This window comes from Argopecten irradians, chromosome 8 (assembly GCF_041381155.1).
Source record: "Argopecten irradians isolate NY chromosome 8, Ai_NY, whole genome shotgun sequence".
NCBI lineage: Eukaryota > Metazoa > Mollusca > Bivalvia > Pectinida > Pectinidae > Argopecten > Argopecten irradians.
Window position 1 is genome coordinate 13695389 of NC_091141.1, and position 14785 is coordinate 13710173.

The 14785-nt window shown below is 35.4% G+C and overlaps 1 protein-coding gene across 15 annotated transcripts in view; it reads left to right on the forward strand.

Annotated features, from left to right (window-relative positions):
• LOC138329432 (twitchin-like) overlaps nt 1-14785 on the forward strand; it is a 145294-nt gene that overhangs the window by 18777 nt on the left and 111732 nt on the right. For all 15 annotated transcript variants that reach the window (XM_069276443.1, XM_069276432.1, XM_069276428.1 and 12 more), the window contains exons 2-5: nt 1006-1331; nt 4334-4352; nt 12494-12642; nt 13263-13418. In XM_069276443.1, the coding sequence (XP_069132544.1) occupies nt 1019-1331; nt 4334-4352; nt 12494-12642; nt 13263-13418 (637 nt within the window). In that variant the 5' untranslated portion in view covers nt 1006-1018. The remainder of the gene's footprint in view (nt 1-1005; nt 1332-4333; nt 4353-12493; nt 12643-13262; nt 13419-14785) is intronic.

Below are 14785 nucleotides of genomic sequence, written 5' to 3' on the forward strand. Positions count from 1 at the left end.
CTACGTTTACGATAGGTTTGACTGCAGCGGCAAATTCCTGGATGGGTGCGCTATGCCGCATGTACTTCACCAGTTCATCTTCTGTAGTTTTATTTACGATACATTGTTAATTGGAAATTCATAAAAGTGTAAAAATAATAATCTTTTTATAAGTATATACTATCAAGATATATAGCATTTTATCATTTTGCTGTTTCCAATTCTGTTATAAATAATTATATTGATAAATGGAACTCAAATAAGAACACCTGCGAAAAACCAATAGATAATTGATATTGTCTCTTACTAATTATACAATTAGCCTTATTTATCATTTAGTTAAAGTTTGATGTTATTATAATGCCTGATCAGGTTTATCAACCTCCGTCATGGTAACAGTCATTATCAGTAGGGTTGTATTGTTTAATTAATATTATACCTTGGAAATCGAACACCGCGGTCATCCACGCTGACCCCATACCCCCACTGGTATCGCCCACATGTTCGACCCGTCAATGTTACATGTCTGACCAGATTTTACCCCCAACCCCCGCTACTACACTGTAATGGATCTGCCCAATAATCCGGTTTATATTTAGATTTACACGTGTAGATACACGTCCAACCAGATTCCTGGCGATCATTCGCAGCTGTAAATAAGTGTGTCTTGGAGTTTACCAGTATAGGCCGGTAGACACCCAGAGGTAGACACTGACAATAAGAGGAACAACATTGTATTGTGTACCGTTAGTTAGAGATTATTAGTCACTTAAGTTCAAAAGTTGTCTCCTGCATATTTTAGAACATCGTTAGTTGTAGTGAAGTGATGAATTTAGATTGACGCACATGTTCAAAGAACTTTGAAATGGTTACATGTGTGACGGAAATCTCTTGCGGAAGACAGAAAATGTTTTGTCGCAGAATTATTTTGTTTGTTTATTTGAACGTTGGTTTTCATTACAAACATGTCATTCCCTTATGAACGTGTTCGTTTTTTACCTAATGATGATTCTTTTTGTCCTACAGGTAGAGGGTGAAGATGGGGGTTGGTGACGACATCGCACCACGGTTCACGCAGAAGCCGGTCCTGAAGCAGGAAGATGGCGGAAAGCGTCTCGTTTTTCAGTGCACATTGGAGGCCTCTCCGAAACCCAGCATTCAGTGGTTCCAGGGAACAACACCAGTTCCGGAATCGGACAGAATCCGCATGCGCGTGGAGTCCGCCGGCGGAAGTAAATACAATATTATGATGGATATTATTGGCGTCACACAAGCTGACGCAGGAGCTTATAAAGTTGTGGCTAAAAACAAACTCGGAGAGGTTTCCGCTTCTATTAATCTGAACTTTGGTGGTAAGTGTTTTTGTGTGTTTTCGTTTCTCGTATTCATGGAATGTATTGCCAAAGTGATACCGCCATTGTTATGGCATGCGCACTGGCGACCTTATTGTCAAGTTTAGGAAGCCGATGAATTCAAAAGTGGAGACCTATAAAAGGTTTCAGGATCTTCCTGGATTAATATTGTCTGGAGTAAGTAATTGTCAATTGAGTGTGAGACCGACGGAAGGAGTTAGCTCAACACCGGAAGTAAATTTAATGGGAGCGGAACCACTTTACATTGTTAACAGGGGGCAGCACAGGAATGTATAGAACGAGATTTGTAAATGATAAAACCATTATTCTTTGCTGCCTTAGCAAACCAAACGAATTTGGTGCACCGTGCTAGCGGTGTATAGGTAAACTATAAAACAGACTGACAATGTCTGTATAGTTCCGGCTGGTTTTAACGACTTTCGCAGAGACACTTGTCAAAGAAGACGCGGCATTCTCCCCGGTAACTACGGGAACGTTTCCGGGGAGGAATGTTCTCGTCAAACACGAATAGTCTTGGTAGATAGCTGTGATAACGAGGAGGTGTTTGCGTCACAGAAGCGCTTATTTTGGCGAAGTAGGAAGGACGCATTAACAGTACACTTTTACTGCCGACAGACATCGTACCCCCAATACACGATTTATCATCAGGCTGCATTAACATTCCCATGTTTCTGATTCCTGTGTAGTTCTGATATTTAACCATTCCCCGTGGAAGTACAGACGACATGCATGTATACATATAATTGAACACAAATTATTTTCTAACATTATCACAAAAGATACAAGCATTTATATCAGACCCATTCCCATCAGGTCTTGATTCGAACTCACCGCCCACAATTATAGGCCCTAAGTATACATTTGAAATACTGGTTTGTACTTTGGTAACAGACATCGGTAAAGACATAGCCTAGAGGACGGTTAAATGGTCCTTGTACTTACTAGTACACGTACTTTATAGCTTTCCAATAGGAGCATTTTCTTTGTGTTAGAGCATTAGCAATATTCCCGTATATTTCTCGCCGAGTGTAGAAATAACATAAGACTATTGATGAAACTCGTCAGTCAATATTGGCGAAGGTTCCACGTTCTTTACATTTTTTGCCAAAAGCTCCAAAAACACATGAAAATTAATGATAAAACTACATATCTACGTCTATCACCATAAACCTATTGTTTGTATCACAAACGGCTACATCCATCATTGCAAAATCTGGTATGTTTCTGACGATGACTTTTAGCTGAACACTTTCATTTGAATTTTGACTATTCCCTGTACCATTTTTTGTACAAAGCCCCATTTTTGTCAAACGAACAGCTCGCTTTGGCGGTGTAGGAAGCTTTTTATCGGGCTTAATTAAAATATGATTTCTGTGATTTTTTAACAATCCAAATCACTAGAAATAGAAGTATATTTTATTCATGTATATGACAAGTTTTAAGTAGTAGCCTCTAAAACCGATGTAACATTTTTAGTTGTATTTGTCTCTTTGGTTATCTTTTCTATTACGAAAACAAAACTTAATTCAATAAAAGATCTAGGCCATGGAAATGGTAAGTAGACTAGTCTTAAATGAAAATATTTATTTCTAATAAATTCTTGAAACTATTCTTCCGTTTACAAACAATATTAGATATCTCAAAGCTATTGTTTATCCCAGACCTCCTAAATCAAACAAAATTGAGAGACATTTTTTCAAACGCTGTATTTGGTTTTTTTGAAGCAATCATATAACGATGTACTATTTAGTTTTACTTATGAAGTTGTTAGAATAAAGATTCTGTCACCACGTGCTCTCCTTTCAGTAGATGATATAAAATGGTTATGTAAAAATAATTTCGTGACAGTCGTATGTTCCTCATGGGAAAAATATTGGTTCTATCCCTCCTACATGTATGTATACTTTATTGGTATTTGGACCGCGTGGTAGAAAATTAACATGATTAGACTACGATAGGTAAAATCTTTGTCATTTCATTTCTACATGTCAGAAAACTGATATCATCCCTCACATATACTACAGCATATTGGAAATATCGCGAAAAATGTGTAAAATTTGTACCAAATGGGAAAAAACAACACTACATTTTAATATCATTTAGCGACATCTTTGTATAGCGACATCCTAAGGCGCCTCGCTTGGCTATCAGTTTGCTTAACTGAATTATAATTATCTTCTTTTACAAAACAAAATCAAACATCAAACATGGAACTTTAACATTTTGGTGGATTACTCATGACATACAGCACGAGACCTTGGATCTATATTTACGTCTTTGCAGTTTCACATTTGTTTCCGGAAAATTGACAAATCTCCGGGCCAGCACTTAAACATCGTCTGTAGCTTCCTGTCAGCATCCCGCGGGAGAAAACGAAAACGAAATGTCAACTTGTCAAGGCGAAAACTAGTGTACTGTTTAGTGTCTATGTGGCGTATTATTTCCACTATGAATTCATAGGCCAAAGCTGCAGGAATATCGTATTTTGTTAACAATTTTATAGCATTAACCTATAGTCCTACATACACACGGTTATAGTCTGGCCCTGACGGGTAGATACTTGTCTGGATCTGTCAATGTCTAAATGATAAAATATAAGTCTGGTGTCAGGGCCAGAGTATCTCGGGCTAACACGGTTAGTATATGTATTGGATGTTCATCAACAGCTATCATCCCCATTTAGCACAGTTTTAAAATCACGTAAGAATTTTGCTTTAGATCAAAAGTAATTAATTCGATTTAATGTATATGTAGGTCGTTGATAGATATTCTGTAGTAGGCCTATGGCCTGTCTAAGCAATTTTAGAGACACTGGCAGATTTTGTTTGACAAAGATCCATTTTCATATATTAAAAGGTAAAGAGGTAGTTAAATACATGTGTTTTACTACAGAAGTTTTTGTACACTATAAAGCTCATTTTATTCATTATTACTGGCAAAGTATTAAAGCAATTCACATACTGTTCTTTATTTTCTTTCAGCTACACCAGGCCAAAAACAGTAAGTACTGCACATTTTATAACTTCTAAATCAAAGAGTTACACCTAAGACATTTTTTGTGTGTGCTGTAAATGTAAAAAAAGAAAGAAATATTTTATATAAATGTACAAAGTCATCCTTGCTACTCCAGGGGTTACTGTAACTGACGTTATATCCATATCAGATATACATGTATTGTAAATAGTAACCCATGGAGTATCGAAGATGGGAAAGAGTGTGTATGAATTGAAAGATCTGAGCATGAGATATGACTGGCATTTATGAGTGATGATGAATTTCCATTTTCAGCTTAATGTTCTGTAGCAAAGGTATCACAATGGATAGGTTGTACCTCTATTGTTTTATGGAAGTAAAGAACCTGATAAATTCTGTAGGATCTACAACAATTCAAAAGTTCAATGTCCCTTGAGACTTTTTGGTGGTGAGATATATGAGCTCTACACAGCTATAGCAATCTTGATGCAGTTGGTCATTTTATTAAATTGTTAATATCTGTGATATCGATGAAGAGGAGAGTAGTGTGTCAATATAGGATTATGATTTACATACAATGTATACTCATCAGATAATTTGTGAATCTGTGATTGACTGTGTGACTTTGTGATTGAATGTTTGTGTTGAGTAAGTTCAAGCAACTCTAATTTAACTCTTAGATAGAGATAGATATGTTGTACATTAAGATAATTTATCAGTCCATGTTGTTCTTTGAGGATAATAAAAAATATGTTTGCTAAAGAAAAATTGATTTGATGCCATGTAAATCCAGATGGCCTAGTCTTGCTGACATACATATATATGCATGTACTAGGACATATGCAGGTAACCCAGAAATAGATTGATAACGATGCATCATTAAGTACAATCAAACATTCAGATCTAGTGCAGGTGCACTGGACATGCAGGTGATTTGCATTTCCTTATAGTTGTAGCATTGTTGCAATTGTACCATAAAACAGCTTATTAGGAAAAAGACTTGATACCTGGTAGGTTGGCTATGCTTGGGTTGTTATCAGCTGGCGTTGTCTTCCAACAAAAACACCACTTCTGTGTAGAAATAAGCATATAGGTATGTAATTAGTTCAGTATAAGCTGTATTGACTATTGACAAAAGGTCTGCTTTAACTTGTTCATTTGATGTTTTATTGCAAATGTAGCTATCATACAGTCAGCTGATGAGTTGTCACAAAGTTTTAAGCTTTATCAGCTGAGTATTTTCTTTAGGTTGAAATTTGACTGATACTAACAATAGACTTGTAAATAATTAACAATTAGATTAAAATTATTCTGTGTGAAAATGAGGTTTAACAAAAAAACTGATTATTATAGAGATAATTTCTTTTGCCTCTGAGTACTAGTCTTGATTATGATACTTTGGATGTGAAAATTTGAGATAAAAGTCTAAATATTGAAGAAAGGACTCTAAAAAGGTTCAAGTCTACATTTCATAATGTTGTGGGAGGACTGATTTGCCTGTTGTCAGTAGAATGTGACTGGGTGGGGTGTGCTGTTCAGTATCTTTGACAGCTTGCTTCAGTGGGACAGCACTATAAAACAGCAACAGCCTGACTATTACAAAGAGTATATGGGTATGCTGCAGCCTCCCAAAACATGTCAGGAGGCTGGTGTCCTTAAATCACCTAGCTGTAACCAACATTTCAAAAGGTCTTTAAAGGATTTTGTTAGAGTTAGATGCAGAAAAGAGAAAGCTAATTAACATATAAGTTTTGATTGACTTTATTCATTGACCTTAGAACTATAGAAATATAGTATAAATGAATAGTGTAGTTACTTCCTGCTTATAAAGCACTGCCCACACACTGCCTAATGCTCTGGCAAGAAGATAGAAGCAGCAAGTTGAATAAAGACTACAATATATAAATAGATATGAATTGCAAAATGTCAGAAAGGAAAGACTTCTTTGTAAAAGGTGCATACACTCTGGTGATGGAATCTTCTAGTGTTCCTGCTGCTTTTTGGTGGAAGTTTGCCAAAGTGTACACCTGTAAATAATACTGTAGTTATACATGGCTGGTCCATCCATTACACCAGCAAACAGGAAATGGCTACACCCAGATACACAGAACTATGTTACATGTTGTAAGGTTACAGGTATATATATGTCATCTGCTATACATCAATACCAACAGCACACAGGTAAAAGTCTACTAGACTAACATTATAATTACTATTCCAACTTGTCTGTTACATTCTGTGGCCTTTAATGGTATTGTATAGTTATAACGCATAGGAGACACTACTGCTATAGTTAAAATATTTTAGAACAATCAGCAAATTTCATAAAAAAAATATCATATATAATGACTGTTTTAAAAAAAAGTAATGGTATATATACATCAGTGTTCTAAGTAAGCAGAGAAATGGAAAGGACTGTGCTGTTATGGTTGCCACCAGCTGTAACCATAGAGATGCATTCCTATATTGCCCTATGGCTTCTTGATACTCAAATCCATTCTCCCTGTCTGAACCTAAGAATATAAATACATGTATATAGGTAGAGGAACTGAAGGAATTATTATTGCACATTTTGGAGTGAGAAATTATGGTCCCATTCTCAACTTTAACTTTAATTTTGATATTTCTTCCCAAAATAAAGTAAAAACATTTAGTTCTGGTCTTACACAAAAACAAACCCAACCTGATCTGGAAGACTGGGTTGATCACCAGTGGATTTTTTTTCTAATTAAAGTAAAAACATGACTAAAAATTCTATCAATTGAAAACATATAAACAGCTTTTTTTGGGTAGTCTCTAGCGGTCTTCTACAGTTACTTGGTAGTCGCCCACACTCTGAGAATGTTATAAGGTGTAGATCAGTTCCAGTTAATTTTAACCTGGTATGAATACATACATTAGGAAGTGATGGTATTTGGATATTGTGGCTTACATATGTAAACAAATGCAGTATAGATAGCTGTGCCAACATTTTATCTGATTGCAAAAAAAAAAAAAAAAAATCTATGTTGGTTGAGGCCTATAACCTGGGATCATAGACCCGAAGTTTTGATAAGATTGCTGTCAACAGGTGAATGTATGCTGGAGGTATTCGGAACATTTGTTTTCCTGCTAGGCTCCTGGTTCCTGTTCAACATGCAAATTCCATAACAACAAGGTGGAGAAGCTTCAGCTGACACATCAAGGTTGTCTGGTAGAGGTCAAAAGGTCGCACCTCTGTTTGGTGTAATTAACGGGTTAGTGTCACTATGGAGGATGTATTTTCTCTGTAGGAGATACACATTACTGGTAATAAGTTTTGGCCAAGGTTGGACATTACTGTGGTCAAACAGCTGATGTGTTTGCTGGCTTGTTTTACTGATAAACCGAGAGATAAACTTTGTGTGGTGTGTATGAGTGAGGGAGGGTGTGCAGGAGCTAGGTGTTGAAGGTACCTAAGGTAATGCTCACAAATACATACAAACACTGCACTGGTATGTATAGGACAGGTAGTCTGTAGGTAATTCTCTAATTACCACAAGGTCATGTGTATTTTACACATTATTATCCATTATACAATAAGACATGATACTCAAGGTCATTCAATCAAATTCATTGATCTCAAGGTCACCAATTATACTGCAAATTTCCTATACTGCAAACCAGGTCCCCAATTCTCTCAAGGTCATCAATGATACACAAGGTCATTTATAGTGTACTTGGTCATCATTTCTACACAGGGTTATCCAAGGTCATCATTCTCCACAAAGTCACCCATTTCGGTCAAGGTCATCAATGATGCAGTAGATTAAAATTATCCATTTACATAAGGGTATCTTCCAAAATATCATCTTTTGTAACTGGGTCACTACTTGACACATGGTCAAGACAATATATGATTGTTTTAGTCCAGCTAAAAATATCTTATCAAGCTTCCAGAAGTAGGGAATTCAACTACAACCCAAGAAGCAAACATTATTACACAAGAACACAAATGGCAGGCAATATAAAAAAAAATACTTGCATTGCTACAGTTACACTAGCGAAACTTTGATTCAATTTAAAAAATACTTCTGGTATCTATGCTCCACATGTACCAGATACCTATGTGGGATACCGTAGCTGTCAATAACGTCTATAAATAACCTGTATAATGTGATAACCAGTCACCTCCTGATTTGACAGATCTGTAAAGATGATTTAATCTCAGTAAGTGATGGCTACAGGTTGGAATTAGTGTTTTATTCCATATTTTCTGATTAGAAAATCTTTTTGAGTGTGTTTTTATGGGAGTGGAAGATAGTTGGAATTTAGATAGTCCTTTAATGTTGGAGTAACACAGAATCTATTTTGGAATAAAAAATTTCTAGCATATACACAGCAAGCAGATAAACAGATAGGATTTTTAAAGTATCCATGGAACCTGTTGTTAAATTCCTTTCTTACAAGTTTCTGTAACTTTTATGGAGTTATTTTGGTGTCTTAGGACGGATTCATGTAGCTGTATAAACTGATAAAATCACATGAATAGTTTGTAAGCCTTTTAATTGACAAAGTGATATAGGTATCATGGAAAAACCCAGATTCTTTTCAAAGTAGATTAAACTGTTTTACTCAGTCCAAGTGTTTAAAATGTGTTAAATATAGGTTTTATCAGGACAAAAGAAACCAAGTTCAAATATACTTGCAATCTAATACAACAGTACCTTAAAATAGCTACAAGTAATCACTTCCTGTTTTTTGTTAAGCTACATCATATATCTTCATCCAATGCAGCATCAAAAGTCGAACTGTTTTTGTCCTGCAGAAATTTCAGCTAGAGTAGTCTCCCTTTTTTCTTTTGAATTAACTGGAATTTTAAAATTCTATCATTGATTATGCTCTCACCATCAAATTGGAGGGTTATATATTGTGTTTTCCATGTCTTCTGTCCCATCCTGTTTTATCCTATTTCCACCTGTCCCTAATTCAAATTGATTTAGGGAGGCTGGGGTATTCATGACATATTTTTGTTTTCATTCTACTTCATGCAGGATACCTTATCAGTCATGTCGGATGTTTAATAAAGCAAACAAGGTTTAAATAGGAAGTGTGGCACTCCTGTATTGTTTTACAATGTATATCAAAAGGCAAACCGTCTATTTTAGGAATACATGTGTATTGGGCAAAAAATGACAAACACAAATCCACATTTACATCACAAACATTAGGTGCCTAGAATATTGGATTAAACTTTAATTTTGTGATCAAACATTAGATTTTCAGTGTTGGAGACTTTGATATTGATACTATGTTGGTTGAACTGATGAGAGATTTGGAGAATTGTCTGATGATCACTAGGAGTGTATCAAATAACTGGGAGGGATACCTTATGTAATGAGAGGAGGAAAACAAGGCCAAGAAGTTATTTGTGGCAACAGGAAGGTGATGCCCAATTTACTTACAAATCTATCAGTGAAAAGTTCAGTCACATTTATCAATTTACAATGTTGTGATTTTCCACTCGATTTGTTTGCGATTAGCTATAATGGTGTCCAGAACAGGGCTGTCTTACTGAAGTCTATTTAATATCCATTTATTTTGACCTATTTTCCTGATGTGTTGTGGTAAATATTCCACAGATTGCAGTATGCATGTATAGAATCCTTTAGATCAAGGATTTTGTTGGAACATAAAAGTATTACAGGAATATTTTGAAAATTGGCACAAGAGCATTTCAGAATTCATTTCGGGATGCAATTCAAGCAAAAAGTCAAAACTTTAAAAACTAAATAAATTAAAAAAAAAAAAAATAGTTGGCATGAGAATGATGGGATTTTTGCATTTGAGTTGTAAATCTCTTGTGAAGAAAATTTCTCTATCAAGATGTTTTTTTGAGGTGAATGTTTTTTCATAATGCCCCGGAAAAGGGAGCTACCACAGCACACATTTAGGGCTGACCTGTTGCCAAGCAGCTGTGTTATTGCTTGGCTGAAAATGTGGGCACCTGTGTATAGATACATGTTCTTGTCTGGGTTCTGTGTATTGTAGTAAAATCATAGATCTTGACAAGTTGTACAATAATGTTAAGCTTAATCACTTGATTGGTGAACATTAAGTTTTTAACTGTTACTATGGCGATATGTTGCTAAGCTCCTAAATCAGCCAATGGTGTGTATAGCCCTACAGATGTTTTTAGTGTTTATTCACTGATTCTGTACTGTTTGTTTTTCTTCTAGAACTAGTCAATGATGTTGTATACATAGACTTTAATTGTTTTCCGTTGTTAGTTTAAACAAATGTTTCTGTGGGAGTAAGATTGATGGAGAGAATGGATTTGCTCACCTGGTATGAACACATACCATGGCGTCTGCTCATACTTTGTATGAAGCAGCTTTATGGGTTGTAGATTCAGAATGGTACAATGGTGGGGCTGACTCCTGGGATTTGTAGTGGTGGGACCATTACAGGGGTCAATTTGGCATTATTTCTATACACAACTTTATTTTAAAAGTTATGAATGGATATCTCTCATATGTATTATCAACTTGATTTACTGTAAATTTTCCATTTTAATCAGACAGCTTCATGTTCATTGATGATTTATTCCATAATTGCAATAGGTGGCACTGTTGTGTCAGATTCTAAGCCAGATGATTATAAGTGTTTGTTATATGAAATAGATTTTGTCATAATTACTTAATTTACTTGTGAGCGAAACAGGCCCTCTGGACCTCTTGAATTTGCTTGTGATTGACATCTGTGTATATTACAGAATTCTGGTATCAATGCTACTCAGACTTTTATAAATACATTTTCCGGATTCCATTATACACACTGATAGTACTTAATGTAGACGTCTTTCTTGTGATTTCATCTATCTTCAAAATTGAAGAACAATTCTTGAATTGTTTGGAATGTGGACATTAAGCATTCACCTAACATTATTTCAGATAGTTTATCAAAAAATTCATTTAGGCGTATAGAGCAGAAATAACTTGATACTTGATAATATACTTCAGCATCTGGCAATCTCAAAATTTCCTCTAGATAAGAAGAGATATTTGTATTACGTCACATTTCCTGTCTCTCTAAATTTTGTTTGCTGTTTTGCTGGTTTTCAGTATTTCTATATATATTGCTTTGAGTGCATTTAGATTAGATGACCGACTAAAATATTCATTCCATCTAGGCTGAAAGTTATATAATAAGGAAATAGATCAAGGATTTGCAGGCTGACCAATCTCTAGGCTATAAAGAAATAAGCTGAGAATTGGTAGTATAGTCTGACCTATCAGCCCTCTCCAAACTTAACGGAAATAAGCTAAAGATTGAAAGGCTAGCTGACCAAAACAGCTTGGCAGGCTAGCTGACCTATCTGCCCTTCATATAGACTATAAGGAAATAAGCTGAGGATTTGCAAGCTGACGTATTTATCCTCTTTATACTGTAAGGTAATAAGCTGAAGACTGGTAGAGTGACCTATTCATCCTTTCTAGTTCTAGAATGTAAGGAAATAAGCTTTGGATCTAGACTATAGGGAAATAAGTTGAAAATTTGCCGTCTGACTCTAGACTAAGAGGAGATAAGCTAAAGCTTGGTAGTCTGACCTTTCCACCTTTTCTAAAATATAAGGAAATAAGCTGAATACTGGTAGACATCATAATCTGAATTATTGCAGATTATTTAGTACATATCTGTAGGAGTGTAGTTGACTGTTTAGGATAGGTTTGTATGGAGTGGTTGTCCATGATTGTATAGGTTGTATGATGAGCGACTGTCTATGTAAGGAAGTGACGATGATAAATGTATGTACTCCTGATTTTGTTATGTAACCTAATGATCACCACCACCCTGTGTGTGGGCTTTGATATCTCTACTGAAGCTCCAAAAATAACTTGTTGCTATTTACAGCCATGCTGGTTATTGTCTCTACAAGTCGGTTACTAAGTTATTTATCTTCTTTGTCATGTTCCAGTCAGAAATTACATTGATTGTGCAGTGGGTTTGTGATGTATAATTGGATTGAATAAAGGAATAACTCGAGAACATTGTGAAACCATTAAGAAGATATTGTATGGAAACAAAATCTGTAATCAAGTAAATTTGCTTTGAGTGATGAAAAAGAATTAACTTTGTTGTTTTGTTACATTACATTATTGAACAATAGATCATAAGGAGTTTGTTTCATTAGATTGTTTTTGTTTCAGACAAGATGGAATTGCTCCAAACTTTATACAGAAGCCAGTAACAAAACAGGCCGATAATGGACGTAAACTTTTGTTTGAATGTCAGCTGACAGCAGATCCTACTCCTGAGATCACATGGTTCAGGGACGATACTTTAATCAAGGCTGGTGGTAGGTTACCTCCCTTTATAGATTGTTACCTCCCTTTACATATGTGGGTATATCATTACTTTGATCAAGGCTGATGGTAGATCCCCTCCCTTTAGAGATAGTTTCCTCCATTTATAAATGTGTGCTTATCCTTATTTGATTAATGCTGGTGGTAGATTACCTCCCTTTAGAGATTGTTACCTCCATTTACAAATGTGTGTGCATGCCTTACTTTGATGAAGACTAGTAGTAGGTTACCTCCCTTTACAGATTGTTACCTCTTTGACATCCCTGTGTCTGTTGGTCCTCTACAGACATTAGGTGTATACTTTTGTTCTATTCCGTTTCTTCATGTTGCATTCTTGCACACAGTTTTCCTTCTGATTTCTTCCAGTTTCTTCATTTCCATCCATGTTTGGAAAGTTCATTACTATCTAACTTGTATGTTAAAAAACCCCCACAAAATTTGTATTAACTTTGAATGAAATTTGTGTATTACTGATAACTGATTATGACTTAAACTGCTTCATTCAAAAACTTAGATATTGTAATCGTAAGAAATAATCTTAAATTTCAATAGAATGAGATTTGATCACATCTTCAATATGCTTATTAAAAATGTTTTTGTTACTTTTTATCAGGTCGTATTAAAATCACCACCACACCACAGGACCAGAAGAAATACTTCATTGTACTGGAGATTGATGGTGTTAATGCCAAGGATGCTGGAAACTACCGCGTTACAGCTAAAAACGCCCTGGGGGAGAGCAACGCTACTATTAGGCTTAACTTTGACAGTATGTACTAAGGAATTAGTTTGTAAATGTATTTTTCTGTGTCATAAAACATATATCTGGGGTCAGTGTGGTGGGTGAGTGGTTAAGGTGTCCCAACACGTTACCACTAAACCTCTGCCTCTAGGTAGGGAGTTTGAAACTCACATGGGGCAGTTGCTATGTACTGACTTTACATCCATGAGTAGAGTAGTCTTGCTTTTTTCCATCTCCTGAACCTGACATATCCTTAGATAACCCTGGCTGTTAATGGGTAATTAAACAATCAGACATTGTACTGAACAATAACCTCGGCTGTTAATGGGTAATTAAACAATCAGACATTGTACAGAACAATAACCCCTGCTGTTAATGGGAAATTAAACAATCAGACATTGTACTGAACAATAACCCTGGCTGTTAATGGGAAATTAAACAATCAGACATTGTACTGAACAATAACCCCGGCTGTTAATGGGAAATTAAACAATCAGACATTGTACAGAACAATAACCCCTGCTGTTAATGGGAAATTAAACAATCAGACATTGTACTGAACAATAACCCTGGCTGTTAATGGGAAATTAAAAATCAACATACAAACATTGGACTGAACAATAACCCCGGCTGTTAATGGGTAATTAAACAATCAGACATTGTACTGAACAATAACCCCGGCTGTTAATGGGAAATTAAACAATCAGACATTGTACTGAACAATAACCGGCTGTTAATGGGAAATTAAACAATCAGACATTGTACTGAACAATAACCCCGGCTGTTAATGGGAAATTAAACAATCAGACATTGTACTGAACAATAACCCTGGCTGTTAATGGGAAATTAAACAATCAGACATTGTACTGAACAATAACCCCGGCTGTTAATGGGAAATTAAACAATCAGACATTGTACTGAACAATAACCCCGGCTGTTAATGGGAAATTAAACAATCAGACATTGTACTGAACAATAACCCGGCTGTTAATGGGAAATTAAACAATCAGACATTGTACTGAACAAGAATGATTTCACCTTTTATTCTAAATAGATGCACAGCCTATATTAGACTTATTAAGAATATATTCCCAGGACTTAATCAGGTCAACAGTGGTCTTGTTTTAAACTTTGGTTCCTTGGTTGATTAAAAAAACAAATATATTTTCATTCTTGTTTGTTCACTGCTACAAATTAAAGAAGAAGAAAAAAATACAATGAAGAAAAAACAATGTTTTCATTTTCACCAAGGTTATCAGGATTGGTGGATGTTTTACATTAGTCATAAATTAACTGATAAAAAAAAAAGGATTTTTTTGTATCCAAATCTGTCCTTGTTAGCTCTTACTTAAAGAAGGAACAGTGCTAGTGATAGGCATTTTGATGTTTACAAC